Source organism: Narcine bancroftii, chromosome 1 (genome assembly GCF_036971445.1).
Source record: "Narcine bancroftii isolate sNarBan1 chromosome 1, sNarBan1.hap1, whole genome shotgun sequence".
Lineage (NCBI taxonomy): Eukaryota > Metazoa > Chordata > Chondrichthyes > Torpediniformes > Narcinidae > Narcine > Narcine bancroftii.
This window is the reverse complement of record NC_091469.1, coordinates 368013818-368036963: the sequence shown is the minus strand read 5'-3', so window position 1 is coordinate 368036963 and position 23146 is coordinate 368013818. Positions and strand designations below refer to the sequence as shown.

Genomic DNA, 23146 nt, shown 5'->3' with positions numbered 1-23146 from the left:
TCTTTTTGAACTTGCACTTGTTTGGGGCTATTACCTTTAGTATTTGACTTTTCTACCCAATGGGATCTATTCCTCAGAAGTGTACATACTTCACCAAGGTCTCCCCTCACCCTTTGATGTTACAGAGAAAATATTCCAAATTTGACGAGTGTCTCTTTCAGTCTAATTCTCTGTAATCCAGACAAAATTGTAATGAATCGTGTCTGCACCCTTTTCAATGCTCCGCACCCTTTTCAATGCTCCACACTCTTCCTGTGGCGTAGCAACCAGAACTGCATGCAAATCTATAAATGTAGCCAAATACAGCTTTATGATTTTCCAAAATTTATACTCCATGTCCGACTGAATAAACAGATAAACTAGAAGGACTCTGGGTCAGGCAACACCCATGAAGAGAAATGGTTAATGTTTTGGATTGGGATCCTATGTCAAGATTAAAGTGAGAAGGAGATAGAGAAAAGAAATTGCACACCTGGTTTTAACAGCCACTCTGGCGCCAAACAAACAGTGCAATGTCTCATTCTGTTTCTTTAGAATATGATCGGGTTATGCTTCTGTAAGTAAGGAATACTAAAACCTACTGTACTACTGAGCTGGAGAATCAAATCAGGAAGGTACTGAGTGATGGAAATTATTGAAGGTAGCAAACCCAAAGACCAGGCTACAGCCAACCACAGGAACCTGGGAAGGTGATTTCTAGTTATGGGCAGGAGGACATTGGAACCTGTGAGGAAGCAGAAGTGCAGTAAGTGTGCCAGCATTTGGGTCAGACTTCAGGCAAACCATCCCGACCATTTTATTCGCAAACATGATCTTAAGAAAAATTGGATTACCTGCAGCTGCATCTGACCCACCAGAGGGAGCTGAAGAGCTGCTGTACTCAGGTAATCACAGAAATGTGCCTCCAGGATTCCACACTGTATTTGGCTATCTGGCAAGAAGGTAATTTCTCCTTTCAGGCAGAAATGCAGCTGCTTCTGGCAAGACCCACAGAAGGGGACAGTGCATTGACATTTAAAAAAACCTGGTGTATTTGACTGCTCAAACTACAGGGGAATCATGCTGCTCTCCATTGCAGGCAAAATCTTCGCTAGGATTCTCCTTAATAGACTAATACCTAGTGTCGCCGAAAATGTCCTCCCAAAATCACAGTGTGGCTTTCGCGCAAACAGAGGAACTACTGACATGGTCTTTGCCCTCAGACAGCTCCAAGAAAAGTGCAGAGAACAAAACAAAAGACTCTACATCACCTTTGTTGACCTCACCAAAGCCTTTGACACTGTGAGCAGGAAAGGGCTTTGGCAAATACTAGAGCGACTCGGATGCCCCCCCAAGTTCCTCAACATGGTTATCCAACTGCTCGAAAACCAACAAGGTCGGGTCAGATACATGAGCTCTCCGAACCCTTCTCCATTGACAACGGCGTGAAGCAAGGCTGCGTCCTCGCACCAACCCTCTTTACTATCTTCTTCAGCATGATGCTGAAACAAGCCTATAAAGATCTCAACAATGAAGACAATGTTTACATCCGGTACCGCACAGATGGCAGTCTCTTCAATCTGAGGCACCTGCAAGCTCACACCAAGACACAAGAGCAACTTGTCCGTGAACTACTCTTTGCAGACGATGCCGCTTTAGTTGCCCATTCAGAGCCAGCTCTCCAGCGCATCACGTTCTGTTTTGCGGAAACTGCCAAAATGTTTGGCCTGGAAGTCAGCCTGAAGAAAACTGAGGTCCTCCATCAGCCAGCTCCCCACCATGACCACCAGCTCCCCCACATCTCCATCGGGCACACAGAATTCAAAACGGTCAACCAGTTTACCTACTTCGGCTGCACCATTTCATCTGATGCAAGGATCGACAAAGAGATAGACAACACACTCGCCAAGGCAAATAGTGCTTTTGGAAGACTACGCAAAAGAGTCTGGAAAACCAACCACCTGAAGAAACACAAAGATCAGCGTGTACAGAGCCGTTGTCATACCCATGCTCCTGTTCGGCTCCGAATCATGGATCCTCTACCGGCATCACCGACGGCTCCTAGAACGCTTCCATCAGCGCTGTCTCTGCTCCATTCTCAACATTCATTGGAATGACTTCATCACCAACATCGAAGTACACGAGCTGGCAGAGGCCGACAGTATCGAATCCACGCTGCTGAAGATCCAACTGCGCTGGGTAAGTCATGTCTCCAGAATGGAGGACCATCACTTTCCCAAGATCGTGTTATATGGCGAGCTCTCCACTGGCCACCGAGACGGAGGTGCACCAAAGAAGAGGTACAAGGACTGCCTAAAGAAATCTCTTAGTGCCTGCCACATTGACCACCGCCAGTGGGCTGATATTGCCTCAAACCGTGCATCTTGGCGCCTCACAGTTCGGCGGGCAGCAACCTCCTTTGAAGAAGACCGCAGAGCCCACCTCACTGACAAAAGACAAAGGAGGAAAAACCCAACACCCAACCCCAACCAACCAATTTTCCCTTGCAACTGCTGCAACCGTGTCTGCCTGTCCCGCATCGGACTTGTCAGTCACCAACGAGCCTGCAGCTGACATGGACATTACCCCTCCATAAATCTTCATCCCCGAAGCCAAGCCAAAGAAGAGTAAGGGCCCACTGCTCACTGTCCTCGCTGGGACTTAACACCCCTCTCTGTAAATGGATTCTGGACTTCCTAACGGAAAGACCACAGTGTGGGTCAGTAGTAGAACATCAAGCACTGTAACACTGAAAACTGGCACACATCAAGGCTGTGTGCTCAACCTGATCCTGTTCACGCTACTGACCCACGACTGCATTACCAGATCCAGCTCTAACAGTGTCAACAAGTTTCCAGATGACAATAATAGGTGGCTTAATCAGCAACAACAGAGTCACACTACAGAGAAGAGGTAGAAAATTGCAAGAGTAACAACTTAAGTTTCAACATGGACAAGATGAATGAGGTGATCGTGGACTTCAGAAGGACCAGAAATGACCACCCTCCATGACTCTTAACAACTGTGTACTGGAGAGCACCATTTTCCTTGGAGTTCACTTAACTGATGACCTGTCATGGGCGCACTGCATCTCCTTACTTGTCCGGAAGGCACAACAGCAATTGCATTTCCTGAGAACATTGAAACAGGCAAAGCTACTGGCCACCATTATGTCAACCTTCTACAGGAGTTCCATCTAGTGCAGCCTGACTGGCTGCATCACAGTGTGGTATGGTTGCTGCAGAGAAATGGATTGGAGGTCAATTCACAGGACCATAAAAATGACAGGATCACTGGGATCTCCCTTCCCTCCTCCCCCCGCCTAAATTCAATATGATCAACAGGAATCGTTGTCTGAAGAGGGCATGCAAAATCATTGAGGACCCCTTCCACCCTGCACACAGACTCTTTCAGCTGCTTCTGTTGGAAAGAGATACAGGAGTGTCAGAGCTAGCACCACCAGGCTGAGGAACAGCTTCTTCTCAGGCAAGGAGAATGCTGAACAACCAAAGGAGCTACTCCCACTAGTGGTCAGAGACTTTCATATTTGTGAAACTATTTGTTTTCTATATAAGAATACTTGACCTGCATATATATTGTTTGTTAGTATGTGCGTATGTCTGGTTGTGTATCTACATGTTTTGCACCAAGGATTGGAAAACACTGTTGTTTGGTTGTACATCTGCTATCAGATGACAATAAACTTGACTCACCAGAGACTGAATACTTCATGATGAAGTATAGGCCTTTCTTCCAACCCAGGGAATTCACTGCCATTCTGATCACAGCAGTTTTTTTCTCCTTCTGTAAATGAGGGAAAAGCAATGAAAGATCTTTTAAGGGGGCATCTGTGAAGCCCAATCAATGCACCCGGATAGCTGTATGATTGTTGCTGTTGACTTCAATTACACTAACCTGAAAAAAGACTTACCAAAGTTCCAGCACCATGTCATCTTTCCAACCAGAAGAGAGAACATCTTAAGGCGTACACAAATGTCTCTGCCCCCACCTTGGAAACTTAGACCACATTTACATTCTGATAACCTCTGCATGCAGACCACTGTTGAGATGAGTCAACCCAATTTGCCGGGAGATCGGAACTTGACTAGGGGAAGCTACAGCAGAGCAGCAGGACTGTTTTGGAACCACAGACTGGAGGAGATTCAGGGAGTGTCCACCTATAATGACCACATCAAAGTGAATGAGTATACAAGCACAGTGACCAGCTCCATAGGCAAGTGTATAAAGCAGTGGTTCTCAACTTTTCTCTTTCCACTCACATACCAATTTAAGTATTCCCTATGCCATAAGTGATTAGTAAGGGATTGCTAAGGTGGTATGTGGGTGGAAAGAAAAAGTTTGAAAATGACTGTTTTAATTGTACCTAATTGACTTGTTATGTGAACAGTTTCATAACAAGCAAAATATTTCAGTAACAATTGGGTCTAGAGCAATGATTCTCAACCTTCCCTTCCCACTCACAAACTGCCGTAAGCAATCTCTTACTAATCACAGAGCACCGATGGCATGGGGATTACTTAAAGTGGTATGTGAGTGGAAAGAAAAAGGTTGAGAACCACTGGTATAAAGGACGTCACAGTGACCAAACGCAACATAGCCACGGTGAACCATAAACTACGGTTAGATGCGGAGTCCTTTGCATTACTCAGACCTTGGGACACTACTTTCAGGTTAGGTGATAGATGACACTAAGAACAGCAAGGGCCAAAAGCTCCCAGGCAATCAGGAAGGCAAAGTGGGAGTACACAGAAGATCCACAGATAACTGTGACACTGGTGACATGAGATGTATTGGCAAGATATTAAAACCATAATGATCCACAAGTCAACCTTGTGGGTCAGTGATCATGACACCCCACCTTCCTGACAAGCTGAACAACTATGCAAGTTTGATGTTGGGAAAAATCAACAAAGAAAGCCCCATACCCCACTGAGAAACAGGCATCCTGCATTGCCACAGCTGAAGTGAGGAGGATTCTATCCAGGGTGAACCCACACAAAGCAGCAGGACCAGATAACATAACTGGTAGAGTGCAGATGGTCTATGTGGAACAGCTGACTGAGGTCCTAATGGACATCTTTAATATCTCACTCAAGCAGTCCATTGTCCCTGCAGGAATCAAGGCACCCACTATCATCCCACTGCCCAAGAGAGTGATGGTATTTGGACTAAATCACTGCCGTCCAGTGGCATTGACCTTCATTATCATGAAGTGCTTTCAGCAAATGGTAATCCACAGATGATTCACCCTGATCCTCCACTCTGTCGACCCACCTCATGAATGATGTCTCATCAGCCAGGATATTGTTCATTGACTTAATCTCAGCATTCAATACAATTATATCTCAGGTTGGTGGATAAACTGTCTTGCTTGGTCTCTGTATCTCTCTCTGTAACTGGACCCTGGTCTCCTTGATTTTAAGATCACAGTTTTGTCTGGGATGGCAGCAAAACCTCAAGCCTCATCTCACTGAGCAGGCATACCTTAGGGCTGCAAGCTTAGCCTATTACTGTTCATGCTACTAACTAGCAACTAGACTGGAAGGTTTAGCTCCAACAGAATCATCATTTCTGGATGACAATGGTAGTTGGCCTCATCAGCAACAATTTTGTATCAGAGAGGAGGTTGAAAGCCTTTTAAAATGGTACAAGAGCAACCTGAGTCTTAATGAGGACAAGACAAGTGAGGTGATGGTGGACTTCAAGAAGATGAAGGACCACTCTCCACTACACATCAATGGCTCTGTTGTAGAGAGAATGGGGAGCACAATGTTCTTTGGTGTCCATTTAAAGGACAGCCTATTCCAGACCAACAACACCACCTCATTAGTCAGCAAGGCACAACAGCACCTACATTTCCATGGGAGGTTGAAGAGGGCAAGGCTATCGGCCACCTTACAAACATTGTTCTACAGGAGCACAATGGAGAGTGTTGTGGCTGCATCATAATGTGTGGTAGCTGCGAAGCATTAGATCAGATGTCAGTACAGAGGGTGATTAAAACTGCTGAAAAGATCTCTGGTGTCTTCCTTCCCTCTGTTGATGATCTCTACATGGAGTGGTAATAACAGAACCATTGAGGACCCTTGCCAGCCAGCCAACAGTATCTTTGAGACATTACCTTCAACCAAGATGTACAGGAGCATAAAAACCAGGACTGCCAGGCTAGGGAACAGCTTCTTCTCACAGGCTGTGAGACTATTGAACAATTCTCAAAACTCTCAAATTATTTCTGTATATTTATTTTGGATCACTACCTATATACATCATGTGTGTCTGTGTGTGTGCACTGTGGCCTGGGGCTGCACTGTTTTGTCAGGTTCTATATGTACAATCAGATGACAATACATTTGAACTTGAGATGCTGTGGAAAAATGGGAGGAACCAAGAGGTGATGTTAAACTGGACAGTGGAAGGTTGGAGAGGCAGATAGGGTAAGAGATTATGGGGGAGGGAGAGTTGGGCAAGGAAAAGTTAGAAGAGAAGTGAGAAAGGTGGGGGGAGGAACAAGTAAAGGAGAAATGGAAACAGTGGGATAAGATAAGGCTGGGCATGGTTAGGTGAAATTAAAATGGTTAGCAATTGGGAGTTCTATGTCTACAGACAGAGCAAGGGTGTTTGGCAAAGTGGTTGCCCATTCTGTATTTGGACTTCCCAGTGTAGGGGCTGTCCCACTGAGTCCACCAAATGCAGTAGATTATGTTGGATGAGGTGCATGTGAAGAAGCTTTGCCTCACTTGAAAAATCTGTTCCTTGCCCTGGATGAAGGTGACTTGGGAAATATAGGGACAGGTTTTGCAACTTCTGCAATTCCTGAAGGAGATCCCTAAAAGTGTGGAAGGATGGGTGGGGAAGGAAGAATGGAGCAAGGAAGCATGGGATAATTCTTGTAGAAGGGAGTGATGAGGGGAAGATGCGGCCTCACTGAAATTGGCAGGTATTAGGTAATGAAGGTTTGTACTATCTGTGGGGATATATGGTGAGAATAAAACTTTGTGAAATGGAAGAATTGTGGATATGTGATTTATCAATGACAGCAGGGAGGGGATTTCATGTTTCTTGAAGCAAGAGGACATTTCATTTATCCTGTAGTGGATGGCCTCATTCAGAAGCTGATGCAGTGGATGCAGAGGAATTGTGAGAAAGGCATAGGATCATTGCAAGAGACCGGTGGAAAGCAGTGTAGACCAAGCAGTTGTGCAAATCAGTGAGTTGGTAATGATGTCCACAGATGATTTGTCTCCCGAGATAGATACATATCCATGGAAAAGGGTTTAGAGAAATGTTAGATATCATCCAAGAAAATTTGATGGTCAGAAGTTAGCAGAAAAGTTAATGAAATTGTTGAATCTGTTAGAAAAGCAGTAGCACCAAGTTGGAGCTAAGGTCAGAAGAAGGTCATCATTCTAACTTACATTGTCATTTCCATCCCTTTGGACCTTTTCCTCTGATGCTGATCAGTCTGTATTCATCCATGTTCATAATCTGCAAATTGCTTATCAGCCCATCTACTTTTTCATCTAAATAATTTGTGTTGCAAATAGAAATCCCAGCACTAATTTTTTATAACCTTACTAGTCTCCGATTTCTAGTCAGCATAGCACTGCTCCACCACTGCCCTCTGTCTTGTGGCCAAGCCAATTTTGAATCCAATCTGCTAATTCACTATGGATCCCATGTCTTAATTTTCTGGATCAGCCTTCTGTGAGGAACCTTGTCAAAGTTATAGTGAAGTCCAGAAAGATGTTTTCCAATCTCTATCCCCATCAACCATCTTTATCAGCTCAAAAAGATAACTCTGAACAAGTTTGTAAGACATGACTTCCCCTGTACAAAGCCATGCTGATTATCCAGAATGTCCATGCCTTCCAAACATGAGTAAATCCTATCGCTTCTAGATCTCTCCAATAATTTCCCTACCACCGATGTCTCACCCATCCATAATTTGCTGGATTGCACCCACTATCCTCCTCAAACAATGGAACAAAATTGGCCATTTGCTACTTTGCAGGGACCTTGTCTATGGCTAAAGAGAATACAAATACATTGTCAAGATCCCAGTAATCTCTTGTCTTGACTCCCTCTATAACCTGAGATAGATCCTATTAAAGCCTGGGCACTTATTTGTCTTAACTTCATGATACACACTACCAACCTCCTTGATAAAATATCTTGCATCCCTCCCTGATCTCATTATTCTCCATTCTCACACCAAGTTCAAATTATCTAATAATCTGATTGTAACAGTATGACAACAAAACAGGGCACACCTACAGACAAACAATGCATATACACAGAACCCATATACATATATTAAAATAAATATTATTGAATAGTAGAGTCACAGTTATTTCAGCAGTTCAAGATATTTGGTGGTATCACTGCCCATGAAAAGAAGCTGTTCTTCAGCCTGGTGGTTCTGGTCTAATACTTATGTATTTTAGGGAGTAATTGCAAGATGATGTGTGCAGGATAGTATGGGTTTTCATCGATTATTGTGTCCCTCTTTAAACAATGTTTCTAGTAAATCACTTCAGTTGGTAGGGGGAGGGGAAAACTCCATTGATCCTCTCTGCTGTGTTTATGGTCCTGTGGATTGACCTCCAATCCAATGCTTTTCAGCAACTGTACCACACTAGGACATTTCTTATAGAGCTCCTGTAGAAGGTTGACAGAATGGTAGCCGTAGCTTTGCCCTCCTCAGGCTTCGAAGGAAGTGCAGTTGCTGTTGTGGCTTCCTAACAAGTGAGGAGATACTGTATATCCAGGATCGATCAGTTCTTAAGTCCTACTGAACTATTAATGTAGTGGAGGATGGTCATCACTAGACCTGAAGGCTACAATCATCTCCTTTGTCTTCCCCATGTTGAGACTCAGGCTATTATTCTTGCACCATTTAACAATATTTTCTATCTCTGTATTGTGACTCATTGTAGCTGATGTGGCCAACTGCTGTACAGGTACAATCCAGAACCCTTAGAGGACAGTGTGTTCCGAATTTCTGATTTTTCTGGATTTCAGAACAAAAACCAGCTGCCCCAGATTTAATCCCACCCGAATTGTGCTACCGTATCCCTCCCCGCCTGTCGCACTGGCGTCTCTCTCCTCTCCTCACCTTTCCCGCTTGCCTGAGCCACCCTGGCATCTCTCTCTCCTTTCTCCACCTCACCTGCTTGCCCAAGTCCCACTGGCGTCTCTCTCTCTCCCCTCTCCTTCCACCAGAAAAAAAAAATGCTGGTTTTTGGAGCTTTCTGGATTTTAGATGTCCATATAAAGGATTGTGTACCTGTAGTGTCATCCAGACTCTATAAAGGGCTTCAGCTCAAAAGTGCTCCTTGTCTCCGACCCACTGAGTTCCTCCAGCAGATTGTGTTCAGCTTCAGATTCCAGCGTCTGCACTCTCCTGTAAGACCACTTCACCTGGGAATTTAAGTGCAATTAAATAAGTGGATAGCTCTTTTGGACATCTGACATTGCATTCATGGGTTTGTAGCATGGACAGGAGCAGGCTAAGTAAACATCTCTGAGGTGTGCCAGTGCTCAATGTGATGGTACTTAACATTCTACTGCCAACCCAGACAGACAGTGGTCTTTCCGTTAGCAAGTCCTGAGTCAAGTTGCCAGGAGTGGTGCTGAGTCCTAACAAGGATGGCCTCTCCACAAGCCTCTGGGGCACGGCTGGCGCTGGGTTGGGGGAATGGCATTGCTCCTCTCAATGAGTTATTGTGCCCCCCCACTGCAGCACTAGCATCACTAGACTCCACACAATATAATCACAGCATTTGTTACATTCAAGGAGGGGTAAGTGTGATGGCAATGCGCGATTACCTTAATGCCCCCCTATTCGACTTGTTCGGAAGCTGACCCTGCTTTGGTGTATGATTGTATTAAATTCTGAACTGAAGTTGATAAACAGCGACCTGGAGTATGAAGCATCATTCTCCGTGGGTCAGGACACTGGAGAGACAAGGATGTTGAACTTTCAAAGAAACTGTTCCATTTTCAGGCGAATTGAAATTGATCCAGTGATTCTGGGATTTACACTTTGAAATGTTCCATCACCAGATGCTGCAAGCATTTTATAATGGTGGAGGTCAATGTCACTGGATGGTGGATGTTGAAGCCTGTTACTGTTGCTCTCTTTAGTATTGGTCTGGCCTTGGGCTTCTTCCACGGCCAATGTAAGGTCAGACACAAAAAGTTACCCTCCTCATTATTGAATACAGATGCCAAATATACACTTAGTAGCTGAACCACTTACTCGAGCTCGAGCCATAAAATCCCTCCCTTGTCCTTGAGTATTTTTGTCATTTCTGTAGTCTTGCTCTTGTCATTAATATATATAAAATGTTTTGAATTGACAAAAATACCAAGGATGTTCAATGCCCACTTTTAGACCTCCTGATTCTTTGTTTTCTTTCCTGGTATATTTGTATTCTTCAAGGACTTTCTGATTTTCGCTTCCTAAATGTTGCAAATACTTTTAACTTTTTCATAAATTTACTGCAAATTCTGAAAAGGAGATGAAAACCAAATTGAAAATGTTCAGCTGTTTAGTATTTGTGAAAAAATTAAGTTCTGGATGCAGAACTCAAGTGCTGGAGAAACTTGGCAGGCGTGCAGCATCTGGAAAAAGCAGTTGATTTTTTTTTAAGGTCCAAGCCCTTCAAGAGTGCTGAAAATCAATCACACAGCTGCCTGAATAAAAAGGTGGGGAGGGAGGGGAAGGGGGAAGAGCATGGGCTATCAGGTAACAGGTAGATAAAGGTGGGAAGGAGTAGAAGAGAAGCTGAGAAGTGTTGACGGAAGAGGACTGAAGACTAGGAAAGATGTCCTCTGATGGAAGGGAAATGGGGAAGAGGAAAAATGAGAGACTAGGGGAAGAGGTTACTGAACTTGGAAAATTTGGTATTGAAGCTGTCTGATTGGAGACTGCAAAGATAGAATACAAGGTGTTCCTCCAATTTACAGGTGGCCTCAACTTTGCAGTCCATGAGGAATGTTGTTAACATGCTAGATTTGTTTTTGTTATCTCTCTACTGTTGTATCTGATTTTTAAAAGCTAAAAAATGTAGTAAAGCTACAACACAAGGAGGTGATTAGCTTATGCAGTTTAGGCCAACTTTGTACATGACCAAAGACCATTGCTTTGACCTTACTTTGAGGAATTCCCCCTTTTAAAGTTAGAATGTAGGACCCTAGAGCACAATATGAACTCTTTGACCCACAATATTGTACCGACTTGTTAAGTAAAACACGAAAGTCTGCAGACACCATGATTAAAGTAAAAACAAACACAGTGATGGAGAAACTCAGCAGGCCAGACAGTGTCCTTTATATAGCAAAAATCAATAGCCAACATTTCAGGCTTGAGCACTTCATCAAGATACTAAAGCATTTAATATCTGATTTAGATCTTCCCAAAACTTTACCACTTTCTCACTTGCCCAAATTGCATGTGCTGTTGTTCCTGTTTCCTTCTTACAGCAAAAACATATATCTGATACTGTTGGGTCCCATTTATTTAACTTTTGGGGCATAGTGTATAGCCTGTGTAACCAATTATATTGTATCATGCGTAACCTCATATTTATTGTATTTCTCATAGTTCCGGAGCATAGCATTTCGCATGTTTCATTCTTTATCTTTGTTTAGATCTTGTTCCCACTTTTGTTTGGGTTTACAGCTTATTTCATTGTTCTCTTTCTCTTGCAGTTTGATGTACATGTTTGTTATAAAATTTTTAATTATCATTGTGTCTGTAATCACATATTCAAAACTGCTTCCTTCTGGTAACCTCAGCCTGCTTCCCAATTTGTCCTTCAAGTAGGTTTTCAGTTGGTGGTATGCAAACATTGTATAGTGAATTATACCATATTTGTACTTCAGTTGTTCAAAAGATAATAATTTATTTCCCGAAAAACAATTTTCTATCTTTTGATCCCTTTTCTCTCCCATTCTCTAAAGGAAATCACAAAAAAATAACATAACAAAAAATCCAAAGATCTTTCTTCTAAGTAATTTAAGAAGTAAAGAACTTGGCCTCAATTTGGATGAAGCACAAAAAAGATTTATTATGATAGCCTTAGCTGTAGCAAAAAAATGTATAATGTCAACCTGGAAATCGGAAGATAGTCTGAGAATACAGCAATGGTACATAGAAATGAATAAATGTATTCCATTAGAAAAAATAACATATAATTTAAGAAATAACATCACAGTATTCGAACAAATTTGGGAACCGTACATGGAACACAACACCACCTAAAATGACAGAATGAGAAGAAGACGAAATGAACTGACCCAGTGTGTTAAAGTAGATGACACAATTTTCTTGTTTATTTTCATTGTGTGATGACATTGTTTAATGGGCTTAATGTATCGTATATGTTGAACGTTTAGTGGGTGAGGGGGGGGTGGGAAGGAGGAAGGGAAGGGAGGGGGAAAAGGGAAGAAAATGACACTGTGTATATTCAAGAGGGAAATGTTTGTGTATTTTAGTCAATATGGTTCATAGTGTGAAAAATTAAAAAAAAATAAAAAAAAAGATACCAAAGGATTAAACCTACTCCACATTAATCTAACCCAATGGTTCTCAACTATTTTCTTTCCATTCACATACCACTTTAAGTATTCCCTATGCCATTGGTGCTCTGTGATTAGTAAGGGATTGCTTAAGGTGGTAGGTGAGTGGGAAGGGAAGGTTGAGAATCACTGCTCTATACCCAATTGTTACTGAAATATTTTGCTTGAGAAAAATTGTTATTGGCCCGTTTCCTTTGAAGTTGTGAAACCGTGCACATAACAAGTCAATTAGGTATGATAAAATAGTGGTTTTCAAACTTTTTCTTTCCACCCACTTACCACCTTAAGCAATCCCTTACTAACCACAGAGCACCTATGGCATAGGGAGTGGAAAGAAAAAGGTTGAGAACCACTGATCCAATCCATCCCTTTCTCACATCCCAAACCCTTCACTTAGTTTGATGGCATCATGTTAGGCATGAACTATTGGCTGCAGAGACCGGTGGAGTAGAAAATCTGAAAGTAAGGATGAAATTGCAAAATAATTTGCTTCTGAGGAATATGCTGATTTTCAGTTTACGAGTCATCTGACAGAAAAATGGTTAGAAGGAGAGGTGTATAATGATAGATGGGTGTAATAAATAGTGCACTGCAGATTAATGTAAGAATATTTGTTCTTTTATAATATATATGAATGTCTTGGTTAAGAATGCAGATGGTATAGTTAGCAAGTTTGCACACTACACAAAAATTGGTAGTCACAGATAGTAGAGGCAGTTGTTTGCCTAGGATCCAGCAGGACAAAGAACAGATAGAAAGTTGGGCAGAACAGTGCAGATGGAATTTAATCCAGGCAAATGATAGATAATGTAGTTTTGAAAGTCCTATCCAACTACATGGAGAGTAAATGGCAGAGGCCTTGAGTAAACTGATGGATGGAGGGACCTGAGGGTGAAAGTCTATAGCTCCCTGAAATGATAGTATTGTGGGTAGTGATAAGTATTATGCTTGCCTTCAGAGGCCAAGGCACTGGTCAGCACTTTTAATTTGGTCCTTCACTGCTTTGTGTTTCAACTTCTTCCTTTCAGACATTGTATATTGCAACCACTCAGCAATTTTATTGCTCTTCTGTTCCTTCTCCACTCTTCATTTTCCTCTAGTTGCATCTCTTCCCCCATCCCCACTTCTGCTTTATTTCCTGCTATATCTATTTTCTTTTCAAGAGGGCATAGTTTTAACGTGAAAGGGGAAAAGTTTGAAGTGGATGTGTGAAGCCAGAACTACTTTTTCTACACCATAGAGTGGTAAGTACCTCGAGGTCTTTTGTCAGGGGGAGACTTCATGAAAGGGTCTCTAACCTAAAAGGCTATTTGACCACATCTACCCATAGATGTTGCCGGACCTGCTGAGTTCTTCCATTGGTATTCAGTTAAAATAAATTATTATATTCTCTTAATTTTTCTGATTACTTGTTGTATGTGTATATTGGCCTTCTATGATTGCTGGATCCCACTACATCTTGGAGTACTGTAAGCTCCTGGTTTGGACATTGCTTTTTAAAAAAATAATTTACTGCCAGAATGAACAATTTCACATTTCTTCACACTTAATTTGTCACATCTTTGCCCACTCACTTAACTATAACCTGTTGTAGACTTCATTGTCCTGATTGCTACCTTGTTTTTTATTGTGACATCATCAAGTTTGGCCATTTCTTCAGTGTCTTCATTCAAGTTGTATACATTGTCAAAATTGATTTCAATAATTTTCACAACTCAAGTTAAATCTGAAATTATTTGGGAATCCCAACCTTTTGAACAGAACATATTTGAAGTAAAATGGGATGAGAATTTTCAATTAATATGGAAAATGTGGGTTAATGTTTGTTTCTCTGCTGAACATTATTGAACTAATTTGGAAGGGGAGTGGGAGCCAAAAACTTATGTCCCATCTCAGTGCAAATGACTTTGGTTGTAGTTTTTAAAAAATACTGTGAAAGAGAGGGTGTTTTTGTAATTTATCATCTAGTGCAATAAACTAGGGTATGAAAATATACTCTTTGATTTCCTTACAGTCACAAATCAACTTCAAAGGGAAGAAATTGAAGATAGGGCCTGCAATCAGGAAGCAACAGGAGACATGTAAGTGGAATCCTACCTTAAGCATGTCAGTCATACAAATTCTGAGTTATTGAAAATAGTGATACTGATTGTAGTCAACAGTGACTCCATTCAAGATTTTAATGCTAATTTCAGTATGGGTTTCACAGTTATGTTTTGTCTTGAATTTTTTTTTTACATTGAGACTGGAATTTTGCTTTTATTGAATAAAAAATTAATTTTCAATAGTCTTTCATGTGTTGGCTTCATTTGCTCAAGATATTCTCAGGATTGAGGGTGAAAATCATATCAGCAATAAATGGACTCTTAAGAGTGTATGAATGATGATATTTCTGCATCGGGAATCTGGTGTATATCCAACAAAGCATTGGCCATTGTTTAGTGTAGACTGGGTGGTTTGGAGCAGCTAAGATGAGAAGCAAGGCTGAGCACTTCCTGAGAACAAGGTTTGGGGTTGTATCCTAGCTAATATTATAAGTAAGGATCAATGCTGAGGAATAGCAGTAGCTTGTCCGTGCTTTCTTTAGGCTCTATCATAAAGTCCTCTTGGTCGTACTGGAAGCTGCTGTTTCCTGCTACCTAAGAGACTGTTCTCACCCTTCAAACTGTCCGACTATTTATCAAAATCACTGGCATATCTTTTACCTCAGCATCATTTTCCAACAATATTTTCTTAGAGGGGATATAAGAGATTGCAGATGATGGAATCTTTTTAGTCTTTGATACACCCTTCAACTGTTCCAAAAATTCATCCAATTTTTTTTCCTCACTTATTTTACACTGTGACTTCCTAATTCTAGATGCCCTTAGAAGGAAATGTCCTCTCCAAATCCATTCAAGTTGCTCCAGGAAATTTTTTGATGTGAAGATTTAAAAGTCTGATAACTGGAATGTGCAGGTTATATTCTGAGGAACGCTTAGACAGACCAAACTTGTATCCACTGGAATTTAGAGTTTGTGAGAGGCAACAAAATTTAAATATAATGTTCTTGAGGTATCTTTATGCTTTCATTCTTCTTAAAATGAGACTAATGTTGTTTACAGTATGTGGTCTCTCCAACCTGCCATTTGACTCAAGCACATCCTTGCTGCTTGTGTATTCAATTACTCTCATCAAATGACAATTCAGCTAACTTACCTAATTAGCTGAAAAGTGATGGGTAGAAACAGTAATGGTGGGATGGGCAGATGGAGCCAGGTGGCATCAGTTGGACAAAGGGAAGTGGCAGCCTCCTGTGTATTTCACATTTTATTCAATTTCCCCCATCTGAATTCCAGAAAGGAGAATTTCTGCAACCTGAGCAGCAGTAATGCACGGGTTGTCTGTATAGATGTTTCTGTTTTGCTTCTCGAATAACTTTCAGAACATTTTTTTCTCTTACAAAGATCCAATTCATTTGGTCCAGGCAAGACCACCTCCCCTTATTACATCACCAACTCCTTGTATGTGTCAGAATACTGACACCTGTTTCCCATCTCCTGGATTTCCTGGATCATCTCTTCAATATATTCAGGCAAGTTAAAGAGACTTTATATGAAGCATTTGTCTGCATTTTTATCTGTTTCAAATTTCTTGCTGCTTTAAAAGTTTTGGGTTTTTTCAGCATACCTGTATAGACAATTGATGGGGGTGGTTGTGGGGTGATTTAAAAAAAAATGAAGGATGGGTTCTCTCTTGAAAATAAACCAATAAAATTGCCTGATGATTTGTAAATGACCAAATATTGTCCATTGCCAATCCATGAATTCAGCGAACCTTGCTCAGTATTTGGCTAAATATACTACTCTTCACTTGTACCAGTTACAGTGGTTTATAATGTGGTGCAGAAATACAAGAATAATTGTGAAAAAAATCAAAATACTATTTCATTGTCTGTGGTTGTTTGGTAGTACATACTAAGGATACTTGAAGATCTCTGTGCTTAGAATGCTGAAAAATGTAGTAATCCATTGTTAGCAGTGAGTGCTGGTGGAAGTACATTAAGGATATATGGAGATCCATTATTCATAACCTGAAGAACTGCATGAGCAAAACATTGATTACCTTGGGGATATCCTTGTTCAGCATTCATAGCCTCATTTCTTATCTGAAAAGAGGCACCGAATATATAAAAGACCCATCAATGCCTCCGCTTTTTAAACAAGTCTGAGGAGATTCAACATGTTATGGACAACTCTATTGAAATTTTACAAATGTACTATGGAAAACATACCAACTGGTTGTTTCGCAACCTGGTTTGGAAACTCAGCAGAAAGCTGCAGAAAATGGCAAACCTAGCCAAATCCATAATGGGCGTTGACCTTTTGGCCATTAAAGACATTGGTTGCTTTATTGAGGCACTACCTCGATAAGGCAGCCAACATCTTAAGACATCAATCTTTTCTTTGGCTTGGCTTCGCGGACGAAGATTTATGGAGGGGGTAAAAGTCCACGTCAGCTGCAGGCTCGTTTGTGGCTGACAAGTCCGATGCGGGACAGGCAGACACGGTTGCAGCGGTTGCAGGGGAAAATTGGTTGGTTGGGGTTGGGTGTTGGGTTTTTCCTCCTTTGCCTTTTGTCAGTGAGGTGGGCTCTGCGGTCTTCTTCAAAGGAGGTTGCTGCCCGCCAAACTGTGAGGCGCCAAGATGCACGGTTTGAGGCGTTATCAGCCCACTGGCGGTGGTCAATGTGGCAGGCACCAAGAGATTTCTTTAGGCAGTCCTTGTACCTTTTCTTTGGTGCACCTCTGTCACGGTGGCCAGTGGAGAGCTCGCCATATAACACGATCTTGGGAAGGCGATGGTCCTTCATTCTGGAGACGTGACCCATCCAGCGCAGCTGGATCTTCAGCAGCGTGGACTCGATGCTGTCGACCTCTGCCATCTCGAGTACTTCGACGTAAGGGATGAAAGCGCTCCAATGGATGTTGAGGATGGAGCGGAGACAACGCTGGTGGAAGCGTTCTAGGAGCCGTAGGTGGTGCCGGTAGAGGACCCATGATTTGGAGCCGAACAGGAGTGTGGGTATGACAACGGCTCTGTATACGCTTATCTTTGTGAGGTTTTTCAGTTGGTTGTTTTTCCAGACTCTTTTGTGTAGTCTTCCAAAGGCGCTATTTGCCTTGGCGAGTCTGTTGTCTATCTCATTGTCGAACCTTGCATCTGATGAAATGGTGCAGCCGAGATAGGTAAACTGGTTGACCGTTTTGAGTTTTGTGTGCCCAATGGAGATGTTGGGGGGCTGGTAGTCATGGTGGGGAGCTGGATGATGGAGGACCTCCGTTTTCTTCAGGCTGACTTCCAGGCCAAACATTTTGGCAGTTTCCGCAAAGCAGGACGTCAAGCGCTGAAGAGCTGGCTCTGAATGGGCAACTAAAGCGGCATCGTCTGCAAAGAGTAGTTCACGGACAGGTTGCTCTTGTGTCTTGGTGTGAGCTTACAGGCGCCTCAGATTGAAGAGACTGCCATCCGTGCGGTACCGGATGTAAACAGCGTCTTCATTGTTGGGGTCTTTCATGGCTTGGTTCAGCATCATGCTGAAGAAGATTGAAAAGAGGGTTGGTGCGAGAACACAGCCTTGCTTCACGCCATTGTTAATGGAGAAGGGTTCAGAGAGCTCATTGCTGTATCTGACCCGACCTTGTTGGTTTTCGTGCAGTTGGATAATCATGTTGAGGAACTTTGGGGGACATCCGATGCGCTCTAGTATTTGCCAAAACCCTTTCCTGCTCACGGTGTCGAAGGCTTTGGTGAGGTCAACAAAGGTGATGTAGAGTCCTTTGTTTTGTTCTCTGCACTTTTCTTGGAGCTGTCTGAGGGCAAAGACCATGTCAGTAGTTCCTCTGTTTGCGCGAAAGCCGCACTGTGATTCTGGGAGAATATTCTCGGCGACACTAGGTATTATTCTATTTAGTAGAATCCTAGCGAAGATTTTGCCTGCAATGGAGAGCAACGTGATTCCCCTGTAGTTTGAGCAGTCTGATTTCTCGCCTTTGTTTTTGTACAGGGTGATGATGGTGGCATCACGAAGATCCTGAGGCAGTTTTCCTTGGTCCCAACAAAGCTTGAAAAACTCATGCAGTTAGGCATCAATCTAGTTAGAATCAATTCCCACTGTTACTTTGGAAGAAGTTATAGAAGTTTGGAGTTCAGCTTCTCTGGTTCAAGAACAGATTTTTTTCCCCCCCAAAAGCTGTCAGGCTCTTGAACTTTACTGAAATACTCTAATCATAAACTACTATAGGAACACCAAAAGATGCATTATAGAAACATCACTTTTTGCATGAAATGCAACTGTGAACATTCATTTGACTATCCTTTTATGTTACCCTTTTTCTCTCATAGCATATTGTAGTTATTTAGTTTGTATTACTGTTGGTATATCTTGGTGGCTGCAGCAATTAAGAATTTTGGTGCATCTCGACATTCTCCACATGCATATGCCAAACTCGTATCATGTTGTATTGAAATTATTTTTGATTTTTACTTTAGACTGGATGCAAATGGTATGAAGTGGGTGCAAAGCAAATTTCATAGCACTTCAATTATTTACAAGAGAATGAGATTCTCAGAAATTAAAGTTGATTGAGGGACTCAAGGTAATAATAAATACAGAGTTTAAAAATTTAACCCTTTTGAATTGCATCTTCTATTTATTGCAGGTTTAAAATTTTACATTAGGAAGAATCAGCATAGCTTTCTATGAAATTAAATCTCACAAATTTCCTTGATTTTTTTAAAAAGAGATTGCAAACTGTATTGAAGGAAGTACAGTATTATCCACAGGAATATTAGTAAGACCGTTGACAAGATTAGCTGGTCCAAAAGGTTAAGGTCCATGGGATCTGCAACAGGCTGGCAAGCTAGATCAAAAATTGGCTTGAGAGTAAGAGGCAAAGGGCAGAAGTGGAGTGTTGCTTTTTGCATGGTGAATTTGTGACCAGAAATGTACCTGGAGGATTGGTGCTGGGACCATCAAGATGTATGTTATGGACTTGTGGTTTGAATGTCAAAGGTATGAATAATAATTTTGCAGATGATGTGAAGATCGGTGTTATTTTAAATAGTGAAGAAGCTCATCTAAGGCTTACAACATTATATAGATCAACTGGAAGGTTGTGTGAAACAATGACAAATAGCATTTAATCTTGGCAAGTGTTAAGGCATGCATTTAGGAATTCAATTGTTTACAGTTATGATAACAATTTAAACATGACATATTTTTACAAATAATTTTTAATGTGATTTTACTTTTGTCCAGGCTTATTCTTATCCTAATTCTCCTCCTGTGGCATTACCACAAGTTCAAGTGGGTTATCCTCATCCTGTGTACAATTATCAGGTAAAATTTTGCATAATTCGATCATGTATTCATGTTTAATGTAAAATGTATAATACATTGAGTTGGCAGGAATAAGAATACAGTATTATTGGTGCAAAAACTATACAGCATGGTAACAGATCATTTCAGCCCACAAGTCTGTGCCACCCAATTTAGACCCCATTACCTCACCCCTGGTACATTTTGACCCCGGTACACTTTGAACGGAGGAAGGAAACTGGAGCCCCCATAGAAAACTCTCATAAACACTGGGAGAACATACAAACTACTTACAGATAGTGTGCAACTCAATCCCCAATTTGGTCCTCATTGCTGGTGCTATAAAGGCATTGCACTAACCACTTCAGCAACTTGCCGCCCTTTTATTTTGACTATTTAGATTAAATAGTTCTATTTCAAATTATTTTGACTATTTAGATTAAATGATTGGGAAAACAATAGTTTGTACTTTATTTGGGTGAAGGATTTAAGGAAGGACTCCTAGAAAACTGATTTTTATTTTATCTTTTTTTTGGAGGGTGAAAGCAAACTTCCAGAATAACAGTTTAATAAGCTTTGGCACTAGTATTTAGATTAAAAATTGTTGAATATTACATCTGCTAAATATAGTAAAATAAGTTTTCTTCACATAATATTTTTAAGTTTTGCTTTCATATTATCATTACAGGCTTCAGCACCTTGGTCCCCAGGAGGTCAGTGGGGATGGATGATGCCTCAGGTAATGTTAATAGACAAATCTATTAAATATCTGTAGTTGTACTTTTCACTTTTAAGACATTAGCATCGTGCAGCTGTTTTACTCCTGTATATCTATAACTTAAGATTGGAAATAATTGTCAAGTAAGGTTTGATATCACAAGCTGATTAAAGACAATAATCAAGTTATGCACACTTGTTAATGTTGGAAGGTTTTTTGTTTCACATCCTTTTCACAATGTCCAATAATGTTGGTGTTTGTTAATTCTGAAAGAAAATAAATGAAAGTTGATTCATTTTGTACTAATTTTGTACATGTATAACAAATGTAAATAACTTGATTGGATCTATAATATTGTATACAAGATGCAGCACTTTTCATGTTCATTTTACATTGAAGGAAAATTATTGTTTTGCACTTCTGGATGTAGATGTAAGCTATGCCTTTTAATGTGCATCAACAGTAAGCAAAGTAGTGAGAGGATAGTGTGTTTCTGCGTAACGTTGTATTTTCATTGATTTATTACACTATCCCTCTTTAGGTGATTAATTAGAACTGGGCTGTTACTAATGTACAGGGAAAAAATAATATTTTTATCTATTGCTTTAAGTTTTGTAAAGACTAATTACTTTTCACTCAAATATCCGTGAAATGTCCGTGAGATTTCTTTAAGAAATTGATAAATTCCAGTTTTATAGAATGGAAAATTAAGTTGCATTCAAAATTACATTGTTACTGAGCAAATATTAGGTCAGTTTTTAATTATGTAAATATCCTAGATATAATTTTAAATATTTTATTTAAGTTACAAAAGTAATTGTTTTAATTTTCTGTAGTGAAGAAATATCATACTGAAACCACAGTTCATTGTCAAGTTGTGGGGCAGCTCCACTAATATAACATTTTAGTTTGAATTCAGATTAACTTAAAAAATTTTAGATGATGAAATTGAGGTTACTTCATATTTACATAGCTTAAGGGAAAATAAATAAACTGTATTTGTTACTCCCTACCCCATTTCCCTACCTCCTTTATTAGCCCACTGCAGGGACGTACGTAAACTTTCCCTGTCCTGATGTGATTAGTCCAGGAACTGTGTTTGTGCAGAGAGAATGTGATGTTCAGCAAACTTCAACTTCACCTCTAGATACTGTAGAAAAGGTAATTAATAAATCTATAATTTTTTGTGAAACTGCATATCAACCCTTACTAATAATAATAATAATAGATTTAAGGGTACCTTTTCAGAGGAATTTGTGTTTGGCAGTGGTGAGACTTGGAGGTACACCACTAACCTTCTTGGAAAAATTCTAAAATTAGATGTAATCTATGCTTTGCTGACTATCCCAAATCAACCCCTATCTATCCAAGAACTTGTATATCTGGTCACTTAAGATATCTTCCAATAACTTGCCCACGTATGGTATCAGGCACACTGGCCTATAATTACTCACATTATTCTTGAACAACAGTAGTTTTCTGCTAGGGTCACTGCAATTTCTTTACTAACGTCCTTCAAGGTCCAAGAGAATATCTTATCAGGTCCTGGGGATTTATTTTTTAACCTTTATTTTCCACTAGATGGCAAGCACCTACTCCTCTGTAATATATATGATCTCCATGACCTTACTGCTGTTTTACCTCACTTCTGTAAACTCTGTTCTTGTCCTGAGTAAATACAGATGCAAAAAGTCCATTTAAGATCTTCCTCCATTTCTTGTGATTCCATGCATAGATGACCACTCTGATCGTCAAAAGAATCAATTTTGACTCTTGCTATCCATTTGGTCTTAATATATCCAGAGAAGCTCTTGCGATTTTCTTTCACCTTCTCTGCCAGAGCAACTTTGTGCCTTCTTTTAGCACCTCTTTCTCCTGCCCCCCCCCCCACCATTTCTCCCTTAAAGTAAACACTGATGTAAATTCAAAACATGATTGTATGAGATAATGAGATACCAAAATGGTTATGTAGAAGGTATTACTCTTTTTTCTTTTTTTAAAAAAAAGGAGATGGTGTCAAATTAAACTAGGTGAGCTTCTATAGCTGATTCTCTTTTCCAATTTGTTTTTTAGCATGATAATGTAACAAAGGTGGTCATGTTTTCTAGTTATGCAAAGAAAATTATCTGCACATGGAATTATGATATTGTGGTCATTAGAAACTTGGCAGATGCAAGGACGTAATTGGCTTATCCATGTTCTGGATGTTTCAAAAAGATAGGGAGAGCAGTTAAAGAAGTAGGGGTGGTGTCATTGTTGATCTGGGATAGTATCATAGCTGCAGAAAGGGAGGATGTTAGTGGTGGGATTGTCTACTGAGACTGTATGGGTGAGAGCCAGAAATCAGCAGGTACAATCATTTTATTGTGAATATTATGTAAGCCCCCAAATAGCCTCGAAGCCAGTGAGGAGCAGATAAATAGGCAGATTTAAAATGGTTGAAATATTACAAGATTGTTGTTGTAAGAGACTTCAACTTCCCTT

The 23146-nt window shown here is 40.7% G+C and overlaps 1 protein-coding gene across 3 annotated transcripts in view; it reads left to right on the top strand.

Annotated features, from left to right (window-relative positions):
• The window catches only part of dazl (deleted in azoospermia-like), a 93249-nt gene that overhangs the window by 44727 nt on the left and 25376 nt on the right, over window positions 1–23146 (top strand). For all 3 annotated transcript variants that reach the window (XM_069912940.1, XM_069912937.1, XM_069912939.1), the window contains exons 5-9: window positions 14600–14666; window positions 16032–16159; window positions 19885–19965; window positions 20633–20683; window positions 21701–21823. In XM_069912940.1, coding sequence (XP_069769041.1) covers window positions 14600–14666; window positions 16032–16159; window positions 19885–19965; window positions 20633–20683; window positions 21701–21823 — 450 coding nt within the window. The remainder of the gene's footprint in view (window positions 1–14599; window positions 14667–16031; window positions 16160–19884; window positions 19966–20632; window positions 20684–21700; window positions 21824–23146) is intronic.